This window comes from Falco punctatus (genome assembly GCF_963210335.1).
Source record: "Falco punctatus genome assembly, chromosome: 8".
Taxonomy (NCBI): domain Eukaryota; kingdom Metazoa; phylum Chordata; class Aves; order Falconiformes; family Falconidae; genus Falco; species Falco punctatus.
The window spans coordinates 52,903,387-52,920,403 of record NC_137588.1 but is presented as its reverse complement, the minus strand read 5'-3'; the positions used below and the strand labels follow the sequence as shown (position 1 = coordinate 52,920,403).

At 45.0% G+C, this 17,017-nt stretch overlaps 1 protein-coding gene across 5 annotated transcripts in view; it reads left to right on the top strand.

Moving 5' to 3' along the window:
- Window positions 1-17,017, top strand: part of HTR4 (5-hydroxytryptamine receptor 4) — a 150,146-nt gene that overhangs the window by 54,978 nt on the left and 78,151 nt on the right. For all 5 annotated transcript variants that reach the window (XM_080398102.1, XM_080398101.1, XM_080398098.1 and 2 more), the window contains 2 exons: window positions 10,080-10,205; window positions 11,214-11,414. In XM_080398102.1, coding sequence (XP_080254228.1) covers window positions 10,080-10,205; window positions 11,214-11,414 — 327 coding nt within the window. The remainder of the gene's footprint in view (window positions 1-10,079; window positions 10,206-11,213; window positions 11,415-17,017) is intronic.

The following is a 17,017-nucleotide window of genomic DNA, read 5'->3' as shown; positions in this document are numbered from 1 at the left end:
GTGCCAAGCCTTCCGTTAGCAGGGGTAACAAGAAGAAACTCTTCCATTCCTCTAGATTCTTGAAACTGGGAAACTATCCAGGAAATATTGAATTTTACATAGCCAATAGCTGTATTTGTCTTTTATTGTCCAAGGTGTAAACGAGCATTGGGAAAAGCACACAGCCGGGATATTTTAATATACAGGCTGATACCGGGACTTTTTCACAGGTCTTGCCTAAGGGTCTCTTATTTAACAGTATTTCCCTTGCTGCAAATCTTGCTTGCAGAAGCAGAGCAGGACCTTCATGCTTTCTGATTTGGAGGTCTTGCAACTTTCAAGCTTTCGGCAAAGATGGGAACCAAGGTTCTCCCTGATTTGAAAATGAGAACTTGGTATGAGAATGCCAGTAGAGACCAAGAACTGCCATTATGGTGTTTTGAGAAAGAGTTATCTTTGGGGAAATACGTGTGTGGGCTTAGGCCAGGACTGACTTTTTAGGTTTTATGGCTAAAATTATAAGACAGGGAAACATGCTTTTAGCCCAGGAGCAGCATCTCACCCTTGAAGAGCAGCAGGCTCTGCTTGATCAGTCTCAGTGCACCCCAGTTTTGCACCTGGTTGTTGCAGGAGGCATCACATGGATTTCTGTGAGAAATCTGGGCACTCAGAGTGTCTTTAGCGTGAGTCTAAACCTTGATTTTTCCAGCTCACTCCTGTGCCAGAGGAGGTTATGTCACAGATGTGCATCGAGTTACTCCCTGTTTCTGAACTACTGAGATAAAGCTTGAGATAGTTGCACACGTATGTGTAATGGTGATGTTGCTTATGTCTCTGTCAAGTAAAATTATTTTGTGCAATAACTGGATTGCAAATATTCTTGTTTGAAAGTGCATACTAGACTCTGTCTTCGACATTTATGGAATGTGGAAGTGAAATGAATGACAATTAATGGGAATATTGCTGGGAAATAAGGTGCTTCATCAGTTCAGATTTCCTGAGCATAGTTATGTTGTATTTGTCATTTGAACATACAGCCTGCTCTGCTAAGACTTCTGTATGACATGAGATAAGCAAGAGCCACTTATCTGGAAAATATCAGATAATCACATTATTAATATGGAATATACACCAAAAGTCAAGTTTATTTTTGTGCCTCTTTCATCATCGTCTTTTTTTCATTAAACTGACATGTAGTTTGGTAGATGCAGCGGGCTTACTTCTGAGGAGCAATTCTAGTTAGGAACTGATCAAGACATTTCTGATTAAAGGCATTTTGATCTTTGGTTTTATTCAGCATTTACAAAGTAGAAATGATTGTTACAACATTGCTGCTGTGCTTTGTAGTGTACCTAAATTCTTACCTACGTCTAAGCCAGAAATTTGGTTTTGCCATAGTGGTAGAGTATTTGGTAACCTCATTAAAATAAGCAGACCCTGCGTATCCAAAAAGTATTGTTATGTTTATCTGAAAATAAAAGGGGAATATTCAACATGTGAAGGGAGCTTTGGGAGTAAAATTTAAAGACTTGGAAATATTTTATAAGGAACAAAACATAGTGCCAAGGTCCTGCAGACTCCAGGTAGATGCACAAGGTTGCAATCTGTGATTGTATAGGGCTTTGCACGAGAGCTCTCCTGCAGCAGTTGTTTGTGAATCCCAAAGTAATTGTAGCAGCTGCCCTTCCTCCATGCAAGTAACTGTGATCTTAGTCTAATGCTAATTTCATAAGTTAATTTTAGCTTATATTTTAGCTGACAGTCTAATAGTTTTTAAGGATTGTATTTACATGCATCAGCCTTGCAACAACATCCATTCAGATGTGGGTGTAAATTCTGTAATGCCTGCTCTGCTGCCTGGGAAATAGCAGAGCCAGGTTTCATCCTTCATTGTGTGAAGAGCAGAGACAGACGCGGCTGCTGGATGCCCACCTAACTTCCCTGCAAGGGGAGAGCCCCTAAGGTTTAGGCAGTGCCCGGAGACTCCCTGGGTCTGGATTTGTGTCCTACCTCTGTTGCACATTTCCCATGTAACTGTGAAACTGCTGCCCCTCTCTCTGGAGTTCTCAGACCTTCATCTGTATGAAGACCATGGTAAAGCATTGCATTGTTTGGGATCACCGTGCAGCCCCAGATCCAATTTGCATTCAGGAAAGGCAAGAGCTGCTGTTGTAAGCTAAGGAAATTGCATGGACCAGCAGAAAGCTCAGGTTTTTTTCTGGGTTTGTTACTTGGAGCCCCTCATTCTTTGCCTGTCAGCCTGAATCTGGGCAGTCTGTAAGCCTGAGGTGGGTGCTCTGGTCCTGAAGTCTCCCGAGGTCCCGTGGTGTTTGGCAGCCCCAGCACCCGCTCCCAAACAGCAGAATGCTCCTAGCACATACTGATTGCCTGCACAGCCCACACCTGGCAATTTTTAAAATATTTAAATAGCCTATCTTCCTTGCTTCATCTTGACAATTGATTTTAATCAGTATTATCAGCCGCTTAAAACACTTAATTCTCTGAAGCACTATAGCGTTCAGCCTCCAGCAGATACGTGGAGCGGAGGTGCAGGATCAGTGATGTTATCGGTAGTTTTGTTTCAAACCGGCATAAAAGGAGAAAAATCTCATCCCTTCCCACCCACCCCACTACTGCAATTTACTTGGTTAAAAAAAAAAAAAAGGTACTCAAATAAACTAATCATATGACTGAGTTATTTTGATATGTGGAATGCTGTTTATTTCTGGCTTGTCAATACTTTAATTAATTTCAATCTGTTTCTAAAACAGAAGTTAAGTACATAATTGATTTGAATCTGTTAGAAGTTGTCCTGCCATCTGCACAGTCTGAAGTGAAGCAGCACAGGCAGTGTAGCATTTGAAGGCATTAAAAGAAATTATGTGCTTCTGGATTAATGCTGACTTCTGATTAATATTTTTGGGAGGCAGTAGAGAAGAATATGGTAACAGCTGGAAAGCCATAGATCAAATAATATCTTCCCTATTGTCATGTTTCTATATTGAGACACGTGTTGTTAGGTTTACTTATAAAATAATGTATCTTGATTTTTAAGTGTTTGACACTCAGCCTCTGATTTTATGCCTAGAAATAATCAGGGGAGTAGAAAAGAGGAGAGGCAAATGACAGCTTATTTGTAGTTAAAGACCTACATGAAATATCATGTCAGCTGAAGTTACAGAGGGACAAACCGTGGCATGGTTGAAAACAAAGTGGAGTAGCTCTTCCGTGTATTCCCCATGCACTGAGGCCACTGTTAAATCAAGAAGAAAGCTTTTTTTCTAGGCTCCCACCACTTTTCAGTGAGAATTACACACGTCCCTTGTTACGAAGGGATCCCTCCTGCAGTCCCTGGCTACCTCGAGGAGATGCTCCAGGTGACCTCGGCAGGCAGTTATTCCTCTCCAGTTTGGAAACGGGCCATCCAGCCTCCTTCCTATCAGCTGTGCTCCTCTGCCCCCCAAAGCAAAGTCTTATTTATTCAAGCCTCAGCCTTTTCCATCTCTCTCCCTCTGGCAGGAGTGTCTGTGCAGTGCCCAGGGTGCTCTCAGCACTGAGCTGTTTATGAGGGATTTTTTCCCGCTGTGGTGGCGGGGAGGTCAGGGTGTGTGACATGTAACGAAAGCCAGGGGAGCAATGTGCGTGGTCTTACCAACATGACTGATCTGTGCAGTTTAATTGCTGCATAAAATATGCAAAAGCATTGAGGTAATTTAGAAAAGGTAAGGTGTTTACAGGAAAGTAGAAATTGAGCTTGAAATAATAATTACACCTTTTTTTCTTCTCGTTAATGACTATACAGAAGAGCCTTTTAAATATGTCCATATGTGGGTTTTAAGCATTCATTCCATACCAGTATTTCACCTTTTTCCTTAAGTGGTTTCTGTATTCTTACTAACCAACAACCATTTTGTCTGAATCCCATTTCCTCATAATAGCAAACCCATCAATCCCTGCTTTATTAAACAGGGAAGCATGCTTAGAAGCCAGAGCACTCAGATTTGATCAAACATGTTAGGCAAACCATTGATTTTAATTTACAGCAATATCCACTTCTTCCATTATTAACAGCTTTGAATTACTGAGACTGAATAATTAACAAATATTCCTACTGGATGATAGGTTATTAAAAAGGCAGATTTACAGAAACATAGCCCAGATGAACATCCTTCCTGCCCCCCCAGTGATGCATATGCCTATTTAATGTTCCCCAGGGGAGCAATGCAGCATGGCACGAGCGAAATGCTCTTTGGAGAGATCTCCCAAAGGCTTCCGAAACCATTATCACAGCAAATGCTCCATAGACAAGTGTGCCAGTGTGTGTTTCTGACCTGCTGGTGCCTGTTCAGAGCCCTGGGCTGTGGCCAGCCAAGTTAAATGATGCAGACCAGGATGCCAGTACTGTCAGGGCAGGGTTGCCTGTGTACACTGGGTGGGAAATGTGGGCTTAAAACATTGCCCTGCTTCTTGGCTGAAGCACCCCTCAGTCTTCAACCAGGGCAACATCTGGTGGAACGTGGCCCGGTGCTGGCCTCCTCTGGCACTTCCAGAGATCGTTTTGATGAGTAAAACTCAAAATCTCTGTGCACCAAGGACCTGAGGAGGGTGGTTCGCTTTGTGTTTGTTGACTTGCACATCTCTCTGCAGCTGATGAGGCTGGAAGGGATGGAGGTCTGTAACGGGCAATAAGCTTGTTCGCGGAGGAAGATGCCTGGGAGCACAGAGCAGATCTAAGTCTGTGCCTGCTGTTATGGTCCCTATCCTTCTTCAGGAGCCCAAATGAGAGGAAAATGTCTGGGATTCTTACAGAAGGAGACGACCTCTACCTGCCTAGCAAGAACAAATCTCCCTTCCATCCAAAACCACAACCCTGCAGTCTGGGTGTCATTGCTTAGCAATACCCAACCGAAATTCAGTGTCGGTCTTCCACCCCAAAGCACCAAACCTAGCCGGTTACAACTTCCTTGCAGCTGTAGGAGTTTTCTCTTCAATGCAGAAAATCCTGCTGCTGAGGAAGAGCATCGAGGTGTCTGCAGCTATTTCAGTCCTAGCTGCATGGCGAAAATAATCATTCCTCTCCACCTCCAGAGCCCTTTTCTCTGGCGTCCCTCAAGCCCCCTCCTCCCCTCAGTCGCACAGAACCGTCCTGAGGGAAGCAGTGTGCACTGGGGGGTCAGCAGCACGTCGGGGTGCCCAGCTTGCCCCTGCTGCGCTGCCTCACCCAGCTGTGCGGTAGGTGGATGCTGCCACCGCTGGGGAGGCGGCAGCTGATGTGGTATGAAGAGCTTATCCTGGTGCTGGGGGACAGGGCATCCTTCTGGGGACAATAGCAGGTGGCAGCCTGGGTGTTTGTCAAGGCTTGCTGTATAGGCACAGCTCTTTCCAGTGTGAGATGAGTGGGCAGTTCAGTTCACCCGTGCGTTTACTACACGTTGTATTGATTACTGTGAAATGTTTATGTCCGAGTGCAAGCCCATTGCCTTTAGGATCAGAGCAATTCAAGGAACAGGTCAAATCCAAATGTTTCACTCCCTCTCTCTACCTCCCTCTGTGGGACGAGGCCCCAGGGCATCCTTGACACCAAGCACAGCTGCTAGCCTGAGAGCCAGTGTCCCTGCTGTGGCGGGGGGACAGGGGTCTCTCAGCAGGCAGCCTCACAACCCTAAGGCTTCCCCTAAAAAGGAGCCAGTGGGCTCGGTCTCCTGCCCCCCTCCCAAGGCACTGCAGGGGGAATTGAGAAACCTCATCCATGGCTGATGGCCAGTTCACCCCCCCGGCAGGGCTCGGGACGAGGGAGGTGTCTCTCCCCCTCTGTACATGCAGAGTGCAGATGCAAGGTGCTCAAATAACGCAGTGATGAGAATTGCTTAGGAACAGCAGAAGGACGGGTGAAGCTAAGATAAGACAAAATATAAATCTAACTCAGCCTGGCTCTGCATAAACTAAACCATCATCATCCTCTTTACCACTGTGCCAGCATGTATGTGCTGCCATGCTCACTTGGGAGGAAAAGGAACATCTTTTGTATGGTGCTATTCAGTGTGGTTTGACATTTTGTTCCACAGATGCAGCCACGGAGCAGTGTAGCCTATTGTGAAGGCTTATTTAGACAGGTACAATTACAGCTTGGCAGCGAAGGTGCCTTTGATCCCAGTATCCGCATTGTTCCTGAGGCTTTTCATCCCACCGGGTACCCAGCTAGAAGGCACGTGGCTGAGACCTGCCTTTGAAGTTGTTTCTTTTCCATTTTGTAGATTCATAGAATCTTTTAGGTTGGAAAAGACCTTTAAGATCATCCCTTTAATTTTCATGGTGTCTTCTTCTGCTGATGAACATTATTAATGAAGGCTCTGGCATTCAGTTGTGCTCAAAATACTGATGCTTGGCAAGTGTCTGACCTTTCCCAGCTCTGCAGCAGCTATCTGCAGGAGGAGGGCAAGTGGGGGCACCCAGAGAGGTCTGTGTGGCTCCAGCAGAGGAGAATCGCCTTGTGCATCCTGCTGTGCAGGGTGTCCATGGTGAAGGACCCGCTCCCGGCTGCTCATCCTTTTCCGAAGGGCTTTGCTGCAGTGCAGGTTCATGTGTCAGCAGCTCCCAGCTTCCTTCCTACCAAAATCTCCAATGCAGGACTTTGCTTCTGAGGAAAAATGAGATCTGTCAGATCGGATGTATGTGGAGATGGATGGGAAAGAGGGAAAGTTATTTCTGGCCGGGGTGGGAGGAGTGACATCCTATTCTAGGAGCAGCCATGTGGCCAGTGACCAGTTCTGTAGGGTGGCTTGGGATTTTAGTGTTAGGATAAGGAATTAGATGTCAGTTACCTTCAGTTTTGAGGAAAGAATCTCTGTATACAATTTGGAGTGGTCACTGGTGATTAAGCAGCACAGAAACTGATGCCATTTGCTTGATTTTATGTTTAGCTTGTTACTACAAGACAAGGAGGAAAGCTGCCCAGAGAAAGTGTTCACCACGTACTGAGAGTTTGAAAGACAGACCAGAAAGAGGAAGGCAAAGGAATCCACTAAGAGCTGTTAAACACAAGCCCATGGTGACACAGATGTTTGTGGCATGAGAGAGCATGCAAAAGAGGCACTGCTACATGCATGTAGGCATTTCATCTCCTACTGGCCACTGTCAGACAGAATGATGGATGAAGCAGATCCTTTTTGATCTATTTTCTTCTGTTAAATGTGAGGAAGTATGACTGGACCAGCGTAGGCAAATTGCAGGCAGCAATTGCAGTGTAATGTAATTGCAAGAACTGCAAACACAAAATCCACTCGTTGCAAAAGTTGTCCAAGAGCTAATGACCCAAGGTGTCGGGAAGAAATGCTTTCCAGTAAAAGCTGGTAAAGCCACATTTAGTTCAGACAGAGCCTTGTCAACATTTATGAATGTACCAAAGGATTTGTCCAGAGCTACCGGCTTTTTGGAGCCTTAATTGTCCTCATTGAAGTTGTGCTAAGTGCAAACTCCTTCAGAGGCTAAGTAAAAACACATCTTGACTTTGCCTTTCTCCTATTTTAGCATCTATAGTTGGCTTGAACAAAAGTGTCTTGCTGGATGCAAACCCATGGTTATGTCTGACCCCTTCAGCAGAACCCCAAGGACTGTCCTGCATTGAGCAGGACTGGATTTACTATTAGCACTTAAAACTGGCAGGGCAAAAGAAGCAGTCATGCCTTTGCCTCTGGGCTGGGATCATTCATTCCAACACAGGACAACCCCCTCTTCCTTACCGGGTACCCTTCACCCTGAGCCACCCCTCTCCTGGTACACTGGTACCCCGGCACCTCCAGAAGGATGCCTGCCTGGCACTGCTCAGGGATTTTTTTGCCTGAACACCTGGTGGAGAGGTGGGGTACACCCAGCTGTTCACTCTACATGACATTTTATTAATCTCTTCGTTTTAACACAGGAGATTATCTGGAATTAAAAGTGATCTGTGCTCGCACAGGTGAGAAAGCACTGCTTGGCACAGGGACACAGATTTATGAAGCCAGGATGTGCAGTTGCCTTGGACTTGTTTCTTGTTATAGCCATATAATTGCACTTGTTTTGAGCCTGCATAGATCTGCCTGGTGCTGTTTTCTCCTACAAAAGTAGTGTGAGGCCAGGGCATCTCCTTTCCTCTTCATTTACTCATAAACATCCTCACCCATCTGGATGAGCTTATAGCTGGTGATGTATTTCCTTGTAAAACACTGGAAATTGAAGAATTCCTAAGATACTGTTCGTACTCAATATGAAGAGTCCAACTTCAACAGGCTGTGATCTGACCCTCTGGTGCAGCTGGCAGTGGACAAAAAAGTCATACTGAGAGCAGCATTGCTGTTAGGGACAAAAACGGAGACTGGGATTAAGTGGTTGTGCCACGTGCAGGCTCAGGGTGAAGGCAGTTGCTAGAAGCTTATTAACATGGCACAGGTAGTGGAGGCAGGACTTCAGCAGCTTCTTGCCTTTTTTTAGCTTTGCCAAAATCAGGAGAATTCAGTGAGATAAAGTGTAAAAGTCTGAAATGCATTTAGTAAATAACAAGCGACCCCAGAGGAAGTCATAAAACAGAGTCACAGTTCATTTTTTTCAGTTAACGGAACAATCTCACAACATTAATCCTGGTGCTGAATACCAGCTCCGTACGCTGTGAAGAAATTTCCCTGCTGAATTAGTGTCAAGTGCTGCTCGTAATGCCAGTTTATTTCTAGCCACCCTCGATAACACAAACACACTCCTGTTCTCACCCATCTAATGTAAGAGGGAAAGTTACCCAAGCAGGCGAAGGTTTAGGACGCATTTTGTTCTGGATACGTAATTAGAAATAGCTTTAAAGGAAAAGTGGCTCAAAAGTTTGCAATTAAACCAATTTTATGAGGAACAGAACACTATTAATTGCAAGTTGTGTATGACCTTTGCAGGCTCCAAAAAAAGCCCCAACAACAGTTTTTGAAGCTTTTAACATCATACTTGTAGAAATGCAGACTCCAAATATCTCCAATGTTGTGTTGTCGTGTTATCCTTCCTTTTTGATTTCTTTCTCTTCATTAACTGAAAGAAATTGTGGATGTCAGGGAGGAGGAAACTGGGCACTTCCTTTAAAAAATAATTAAAATATTACAAAATAATAAAATATTTAAAAATATTAATAGAATATTTATTTTATTTTTCTTAATTCTGGAAAAGTTATCAAGTGGGAAAAAAAAAGCGCCACACTGCCTCTTGTTCTGTGGCACCAGGTAAAGGGAAGAGACAACAAGGGAAAAGATTACACAGAGGGTTTCAACATTCAAGTTGTAAAGTGCTCATCTTGAGGAATACCTTGGGGAAAAAAAAGGAAAACTGAAAGGAAAGAAAACCAAAACTGCATAGAAAATAACATTATTTATTGGGGTGAAAAGAGAATGAAAACATTTTTGTCTAGAGGCTCTGAATTGGAAGGGACTTTCAGAAGTCAGGCATGGTTCACTCCAGCTCTTGGGAATGGGCTCCTCCACGGTGCGCATCGGCTTATCCACCACGGGGAGACCTGGGTGGCCACGGGCGTTGTGGACATCCTTTGCCTGTAGCCTTTCTGCTGATGAGCACAAGCCTCAGATTTCCCCATAAATATGAAATGCTCGTTGTTGCTGGTCTGGGTGGGAAGGCTGCCTTGCTGTGGCAGGTGTGTGTGGGGATGCTGCTCTGATGCCCGCCCAGAGGAGTGCCTGTGCCTGGCACCTCCCTGGACCATCCCCTCCTGTAGAGGGATGAAGCTGGGTTAATTATCATTGATAATATACAGCTGTGGGCTGGCTTCAGGGCGGTGGGTTGGGCGATGTAGGTGAGGTGCAGCTGTGGCTGGTTCCTGCTAAGAGGTTGAGAGCCAATGAAGAGGGGCAGCTGAGGGGGAGAAGGTGAGAGAGGCAGAAGCAAGAGGAGAGAGAACACGTGCTCTGGATGAGGTGAGACGAGGAGAAGGCAGCAGAGGGACTGTATGAAGAGTGTGCTGGTATGAGGTGGTAAAGGATCTTGTTGCAGCTTGATAGTTTGGAGAGTGCTGCGACACCCTCCCAGTGCTGCTGCAGCTTCTTTTCTTTTCTCTTTTGTTTCTTTGTGCTCCCCAGTTCGAGTGAGGGCTTTGGCATAGCGGAGAAGATTGTGCTGCTCACCTTCATCTCCGCCGTGATACTGATGGCTATCCTGGGGAACCTGCTGGTGATGGTGGCCGTGTGTCGGGACAGGCAGCTCAGGTGAGCCCACCCAGCCGGGCACCACCTGCCCTTCCATGTGGAGGCACAGGGGGAAATCCCCACCTAAACCCCCCCATTCCCACAGCTGAGGGCACAAACTGCTGCGGTGAAGGGTGCCCCTGGCCATGCGTCGCACCGCGGCGATGTCAGGCTCTTGCACTGGCCTCAGTGCGTCCCCACTCGGGTTTACATTGCGGCAGTGGGATCATTTATTATCCATCCTCTACATTTTTAGCACGCTCAGTGTAAAACACCCAGGTAAATCACTGAAAAGCAGAGCTAAGCAGCAACTCCTTGGAGAAGCGGGTTGGCCTCTTATCCCTTTTCTGTCTCAAATTTCTGAACAATCCTAACATCGGAAAACCACACAGATCAAGGTCCTGTTAAAGTTGTGCTGCATTGCTGCAGCTTGGCAGATGCTGCCAGTGATTTGGGGGGGGGGGGGGGGCGGGCAGGGGGCACAGGCAAAACTCCTGTCTCAAGGCTCGCTGCTACCCCTGGGAGCTGTCAGACCAGCTGCAAGAGCAGAGTGAGATATTCAAGAGCCTCTATTCATATTCTGTGTGGGATTTTTAATGGATTTAATTCTATTTTATTGTTATGATTTAAAAAGTACTCTTCAAGTTAAAATTACAGTTTCAGTCTAGATTCCTCTCAGTGCTTTCTGGAAGGATTTTCTTAATTTGCAAGTTAAAATAAAATCCCCCTCCTCCACCCCAAACTCTCCAATGCAAGCTGTGAGGCTGAGCCACATGCAGAGGCCTGTGAGCATCTATTTGCCTCTTTTATGTGAGCAGAAAGATGTGTTTGTGCAGGGAATGTGGTGGATATTAAGCTGTAAAACCAGGAACAAGCTAGGGATGACCCTGTAATGGGAGGAACACATTATAGAGGACCTTTTAGTGTGATGGAGCAAATTAGGTGCAAACAGAAGCTGAAATGTCTGTCCACATGTAGAGGATGCTGCACTGAAACTATTCCACCCTGATTTTGTGATCTTGTCTGCAGGAAAATCAAGACCAATTATTTCATTGTCTCCCTTGCCTTTGCTGACCTGCTGGTGTCAGTGCTGGTGATGCCGTTTGGAGCCATTGAGTTGGTTCAGGACAACTGGATCTATGGAGAGATGTTCTGCCTGGTCCGAACGTCCCTCGATGTCCTGCTCACCACAGCGTCAATCCTGCACCTGTGCTGTATCTCTCTGGACAGGTATGAACAGAAGGGCATTGAGAATAATTACAGTTGCTTTCAATTTCTTCAGTGTTGTTGCTCATCCAGCAGTAGCCAAAGGACAAATATGAACCTGCTGGGTACCACAGAGCAATAAATCTCTCTCAGTAGCTGGTTTTGGAGAGAGTTCTCTGAATCCTCAGGAGTGCAGAAAAACTTTAAAAGGAATGAGATTTGTACCAAAAGAGCAAGCCAGGTTCTCAGCTGCTTTGTGGCAGAGCTCTGTTTACATTACTGATCAGACGTAAGAAGTTTCTTCTTTAAAGTGAAGAAAAGACACCTCAAAGATGTACCCGAAGGGAAGACCTGCAGCTGTCACAGCTGGAGGTGCATCCTGCATCGCGGAGGTGCATCCTTTTGGCAGGGATGTTGCTCCCTGCCAGGGGCTGCAGAGGGGGCTTGGCTGGTGAACAGCTCGATGTGTGGTGCTGACCCCCACCTTCCCAGGGACTGAAATGCTAAATTACTTGCCTTTCTCTCTCTTGTCCAAAAAATATTGGACATGCCTTACAAGTGCTATCAAAACTACTGTTCCTGCTATTAGCAGCCATATAGGTAGATGAAAACCAATATTACTAAGTGACGCGTTGTGCTTTGTATTACTAGATTATATGGAGAAAGAGCTAAAAGAGCAGCCCCCCCCCTAAACGTTATGGGATATTTTTCTAAGGCATCCATTTGCACATCTCTGCTAGTGAAGGCTAACAAGGAGGTAAATAAAGCTGGTGAAATGGGTGCGTAGGCTTTGTGGGAGATCCTAAAAACTTTCTTTTCTTTCAAACTTTTCTTGAAAAATTAAAATGAGGCCAATATCCTAAATAACTTATGGCAAACAATTCTGTTTTACTGTTGTCTGCGGTTTTTCAGGGTAAATGGCAGAACTTTTCATACAGAATATCAAGAATTTTTTACTAGGTAAATACTTAGAAGAAATAATTTTGACCGTCTATTCTAATAAGCAATATTTAGAGCTTTTATTTGAGTTCTGTGCAGAGATTTCAATACCTTTAAAAATACTATTACTTATTATTACTAATGTGGCCAAAATAACCATAATCATACTCATCATCATGACAACTGGTATTCAAATAGCATCTTTCGTCCGGAGTCTGTATGCAGCCAGACTTCAAAAGATACTTGATTAACTTCTCTATTGATGGGCAGCGCTCCTTTGTTGTGGGAGAGAGGGGCACCGGCACATGCCGTATTGTATCCAGAGAGAAGCTGATGTGCAATAGCTACAGCACGTTTCCTTATCTGGAAGTTCAGATGGCTGGAACACAAATAGGAAGCTCATTATCTTAAAAACGTTGACAAATTGCCACTTTGAGCCAATTACCAGTAAAGCAGATGTTAGGCACTGCACTCTGGATGTGGCCTTGTTATATAAAATGTTGGAGTTCGATTCTCCGGGCTTTTCATTAAATGTGGTGGGCTGTGTAGACAAGGAGACATGAAGGGAAAATATTATTTTCCCCCCTCCCCTGCACACCCTCATCTCTGGCACCTGCAAGGGATGAGGTACCCCGTGTGGGGTCCACAGAAGGGAAACTCCCCCCTTTCTCCTGCATATGCCACCCTCATGCAGACCCCTGCCGTGTCATGGGCTCTTGCTGCTGCTGCCTGTGCCCATCGGTCCCCATGTTCCTGGGACAGCCTTGTCTGGGGGTGGGGAAGGGGTTGGGGCTCCCTGGGCTCTATGACTGTTGAAATGTGTGGCTCAGAGTTAATGTGTTAGGGATACAGAACAGAGATTACGGTTTTATAAGGAAAATTTTCTTTGTAAACAGATCTGAGGCAGAGTTTGCAAACACCCAGCTCAGTAGAAGAAGCTGGAAATGTAAAAAATAACCCAACCAAAGAAAGCCCTAAGATGAGATGGATTAGATTATTCTGTACTAAATGAAACATTCGGATCAGAATGTAAACACCTGGAGCTCTGCTGGTCCCTCTATGCTCTTTGATTCTCTGTCCAGAGTCATGAATTCTCTCCACCAGGTGCAGAGTTGCTGTAGCAATGGGTGAGCATCACTGCCTACAGTAACACATAGGTGATTCCCCTTCTTTTGGACAGAGAGAAATGGGGAGCTGAGTCTGGGGATGCCCACTTCACACACACACACACACACACCCCCATCCCAAGCCAATGCTTTAATCACTAGACTACTACACAGAAGAGGAGAACAGCTGTCTTGAAAGAAAGCAGGGGTTGGAACGGTGTTTTGGAAGAAACTAATTCTCTAGGTTTGTTCCACATGTGTTCTGAGAAGGTTTTGGGAAGGTGCAGCACCCCCTGCCCTGGCATCTGAAGGTGATGGACGCTGTGCTTGAACGACTCCCACATCAGCATTGCTCCATTGAAGTGCCTCGTCCTTCTGTGATAATTTTATCCTGCTTTTAAAGATTTCTGCTTACTGAGTGTGCATTTGAGGCAATTGCTGCAACAGAAACATTCTTCCTATTTCTTCAGGATTAAAAAGATTCTTTACAGTAGAATTAAAAATTGACACACACGCTGGCTAAAAAACCCACCCACATCCACCAATCTTGGTGCCAAATTGATTGAAAAAAAGTGCTTAGAGCTCTGAATTTGAAGGTCCCAAAAGCTGAGATCATCTTAAGTGTTACAGCAAAAGAAAAATCTTCCCCAAAATGCCTGCAAACTTCTTCCCTATGAATACACTGACAGAGAGGGATCCCTCAATATTTGCAGTCCCCCTAACATGAGCCATATTAGACTAGGCAGTAGTTCAAATTACTTGAAAATAAGCCGAGGATGAATTAATTAGTGAGTGATGCGTGTGCTGAAAAGCTCTGCAAGTTCAGGGGTGAGGGAGCGGAGCTGTGTTATCTGGGATACAGAAACACAGCAGCAATTTTTGACAACTGAGAAACCTGAAATTGCCAGATGTCTGGGATTTATTTCAGGACACACAAATGCTCTTTCTCTTTCGCATGTGTTGACCATACATGTGCTGTTCTTTGCTCCCAGGCAGAGAGATAGGAAAGGTTCCCAAAGCTGGTGGCTGGATGCAGCCTGACATGGATAATTATCGCAGCCTTTATTGTTTGCTGCCTTCACGCTGAAGAATGATGCCTCTGCAGACTAGCTGTAGAGCTGAGCTAAATTTTAGGTAATCTCTGGTACTGTGTTTTTCTTGTTTCTCTTCTCAAAATGACTTTATTGAGTGCTTGTTAGAGCAGTGACCACCACACACAACACCATGAGCTGAGCACTAACAGCAACATCCCCGAGACAGGCTGCTCCTCTCCAAAGGAGGATTTGCCACAGAAACTTTTCTCTGTCTTCTAATCTTTGCAGGGCATATATAGCTGTCCTAGCCATTCAGTCTTGCTGTAGAAGCTCGCCTTGGATGGTATTTTGACTCCATGGGTAATCATTTGGAACTTTGCCACTGGCATGAAAAAAGCCAAGATTTCATCTTAGATGTTTCAAAATGCATGTTTCTTCTCCCAGTACAAGAAGGCACAGTTAAGTCTGTGTTTGCTGACAGTGTCAGCTGAAAGAGAAAGCCCAAGATCTCTCTGTCTCATGTGAAGAAGAGAATCCCAAGTGTGGCTCTCATCACTCTCTGTTTGATCAGACACCGCGTATGAATCTGATTGAGTCCCAAGACTCCAGGCTTCTGGGTTCTCCCAGGACCAAACGTCAAGTTCAGACTACCCACCACGATGCTCAAAACAGACCAAGGTGCCTCCTGGACTAGCTGTCCTGAACTGTTGTAAACAAAACTATTATGGAGGTGGGTCTGTCCCTAGTCATCTTCCTCTCTTAAAGCAGTATTTCTTCCTCTGATTGACTGACTGATTTATGTGATTTTCAAAATATGGCTTAGTAGGACACCAGTAGGGTACTGTAGCCATCGCTGAAGTTGTTTAACATCCACCTGGACATCATCCTTGAGCACAGAAACAGTCCTAACCTGACCAGGAATTTCTGTGCTCATTCATGAGCTCTTTCATGTCCCAAACAGTCTATTAGAAAGACTTTCTTCCTGAATTAGCCGTGTATTTTACATTTCTGCAGTGCTTGCTCACCGGCATGGTCAGAAAACATGTTGTATAGAAGAAGTTGCTTTCTACCATAAAGCAGCAGACCTCGATGCCTGCAGTTCCAAACTCTGATACCCCTCACACCTAGCAACACTATCAGGTCTAAACATTCACAAAGACCAAGGACATTAAATATTTTTCCTACCGTGCTTGTCTAGTAACTGTTTTCTGATTGAAGTGAAACATGGGGTCTTTCCCTCCATCTCTCAGAGGAGGCATTTTGATGGAAAAAGACATGGAAAACATAGACATTTTGATTCTGGCTCTTACCATGTTCTTAAGGTTGTCCCATGGTCTCCTCCTTGCTACATTGAGGGGGGTATTACTGTTGTGCCATGTCATGCTGCAGGTCACCTAGAGCCAGTGACAGTCCCACTTTACTCCTGTGTCCTTTTCGCAGAGATTAATTCACTTTTGCTGCCATGAATTTGGCTGCTGTTCCAAACCAGCTCAGCAAGCAGGACAACAGGGATTTTCAGCACAGCTTGGATGGGAGTGGTGGATACAGAATAATAGATCCATTTTCCATACTGAAAGAAAGCTATACCCAACCTTTTAAATCCGCCTTTTTCTCCTTCCTGATGTACCAGTCCCTTGCTGGGACTGTCCTGGGAGCATCATCTCCAGGTATGTTTTGGTCTGTGACCATCCTGAGAAGGGCAAGGAGAAAATCTTAATCTCACTTCATGTCAGTGCTAGAGATGAAGAAAAGTAAAAATATCCACACTTTAGTCATGTTGGAATACATAACAAGTACAAAAAACTACTAAATTGCACCTATTTCTTGAGCACTTTGCCAGTTTTTAAAACCCTTTTCCTTTTGCAGACTGAACTCAAAAAGTTGTGCTGTTCCTGGTGCGTATTAGTTAAAATGTGGGTACCTGATGGAGCAGCCTGATAGTGATTAATGACTCGATGGAGTAACCATCCCCTAACCCAGATGAGCGGTGTACTCAACATGTACTGCTCACAGCTAGGATTTAACACACTAGCACAGTCTCCTCATTTCTAGCTGCTTGCACCAAATTTTCCATTTGGGACTTGAGATACCGGCTTTCAAAGTATACCTTTCCCTTGTCCTGTGCAAATATTAACTGAGATTTGAAAAGACTTCCAGCCGGTTTAATTGTTGCAGTATTCTGCAGTCATCTTCAAGAAACTTTCAGGTCAGCTCAAAATATTCACTCTGATATGAGCAAGAGCACTATGTCTTTCCCCCTTTTGTCTGCAGTCTCAGACCTAGGTTATAAAGGTTTCTGGCAGAAACTTGAATTTCTGTGACCATTTTTGCTTGTTTTGGGGTGGGTTTTTTTTCTTTTTTTTTTTCTTTTTTTTTTTCCCCACGGTGAGAACTGACTCTTAAACAGTGTTAAGAGGACAGAGTAGGTGAGGAGGTAGTGGTGGATATCCCTGAAATGTCAGAGCAGGTAGATGGATGCCTGGGTTTCTGTGCAGGGAAGGGTGACTCAGCCCATCGTCGACCTGTTCTCCATCCCCACTGCCTCTCC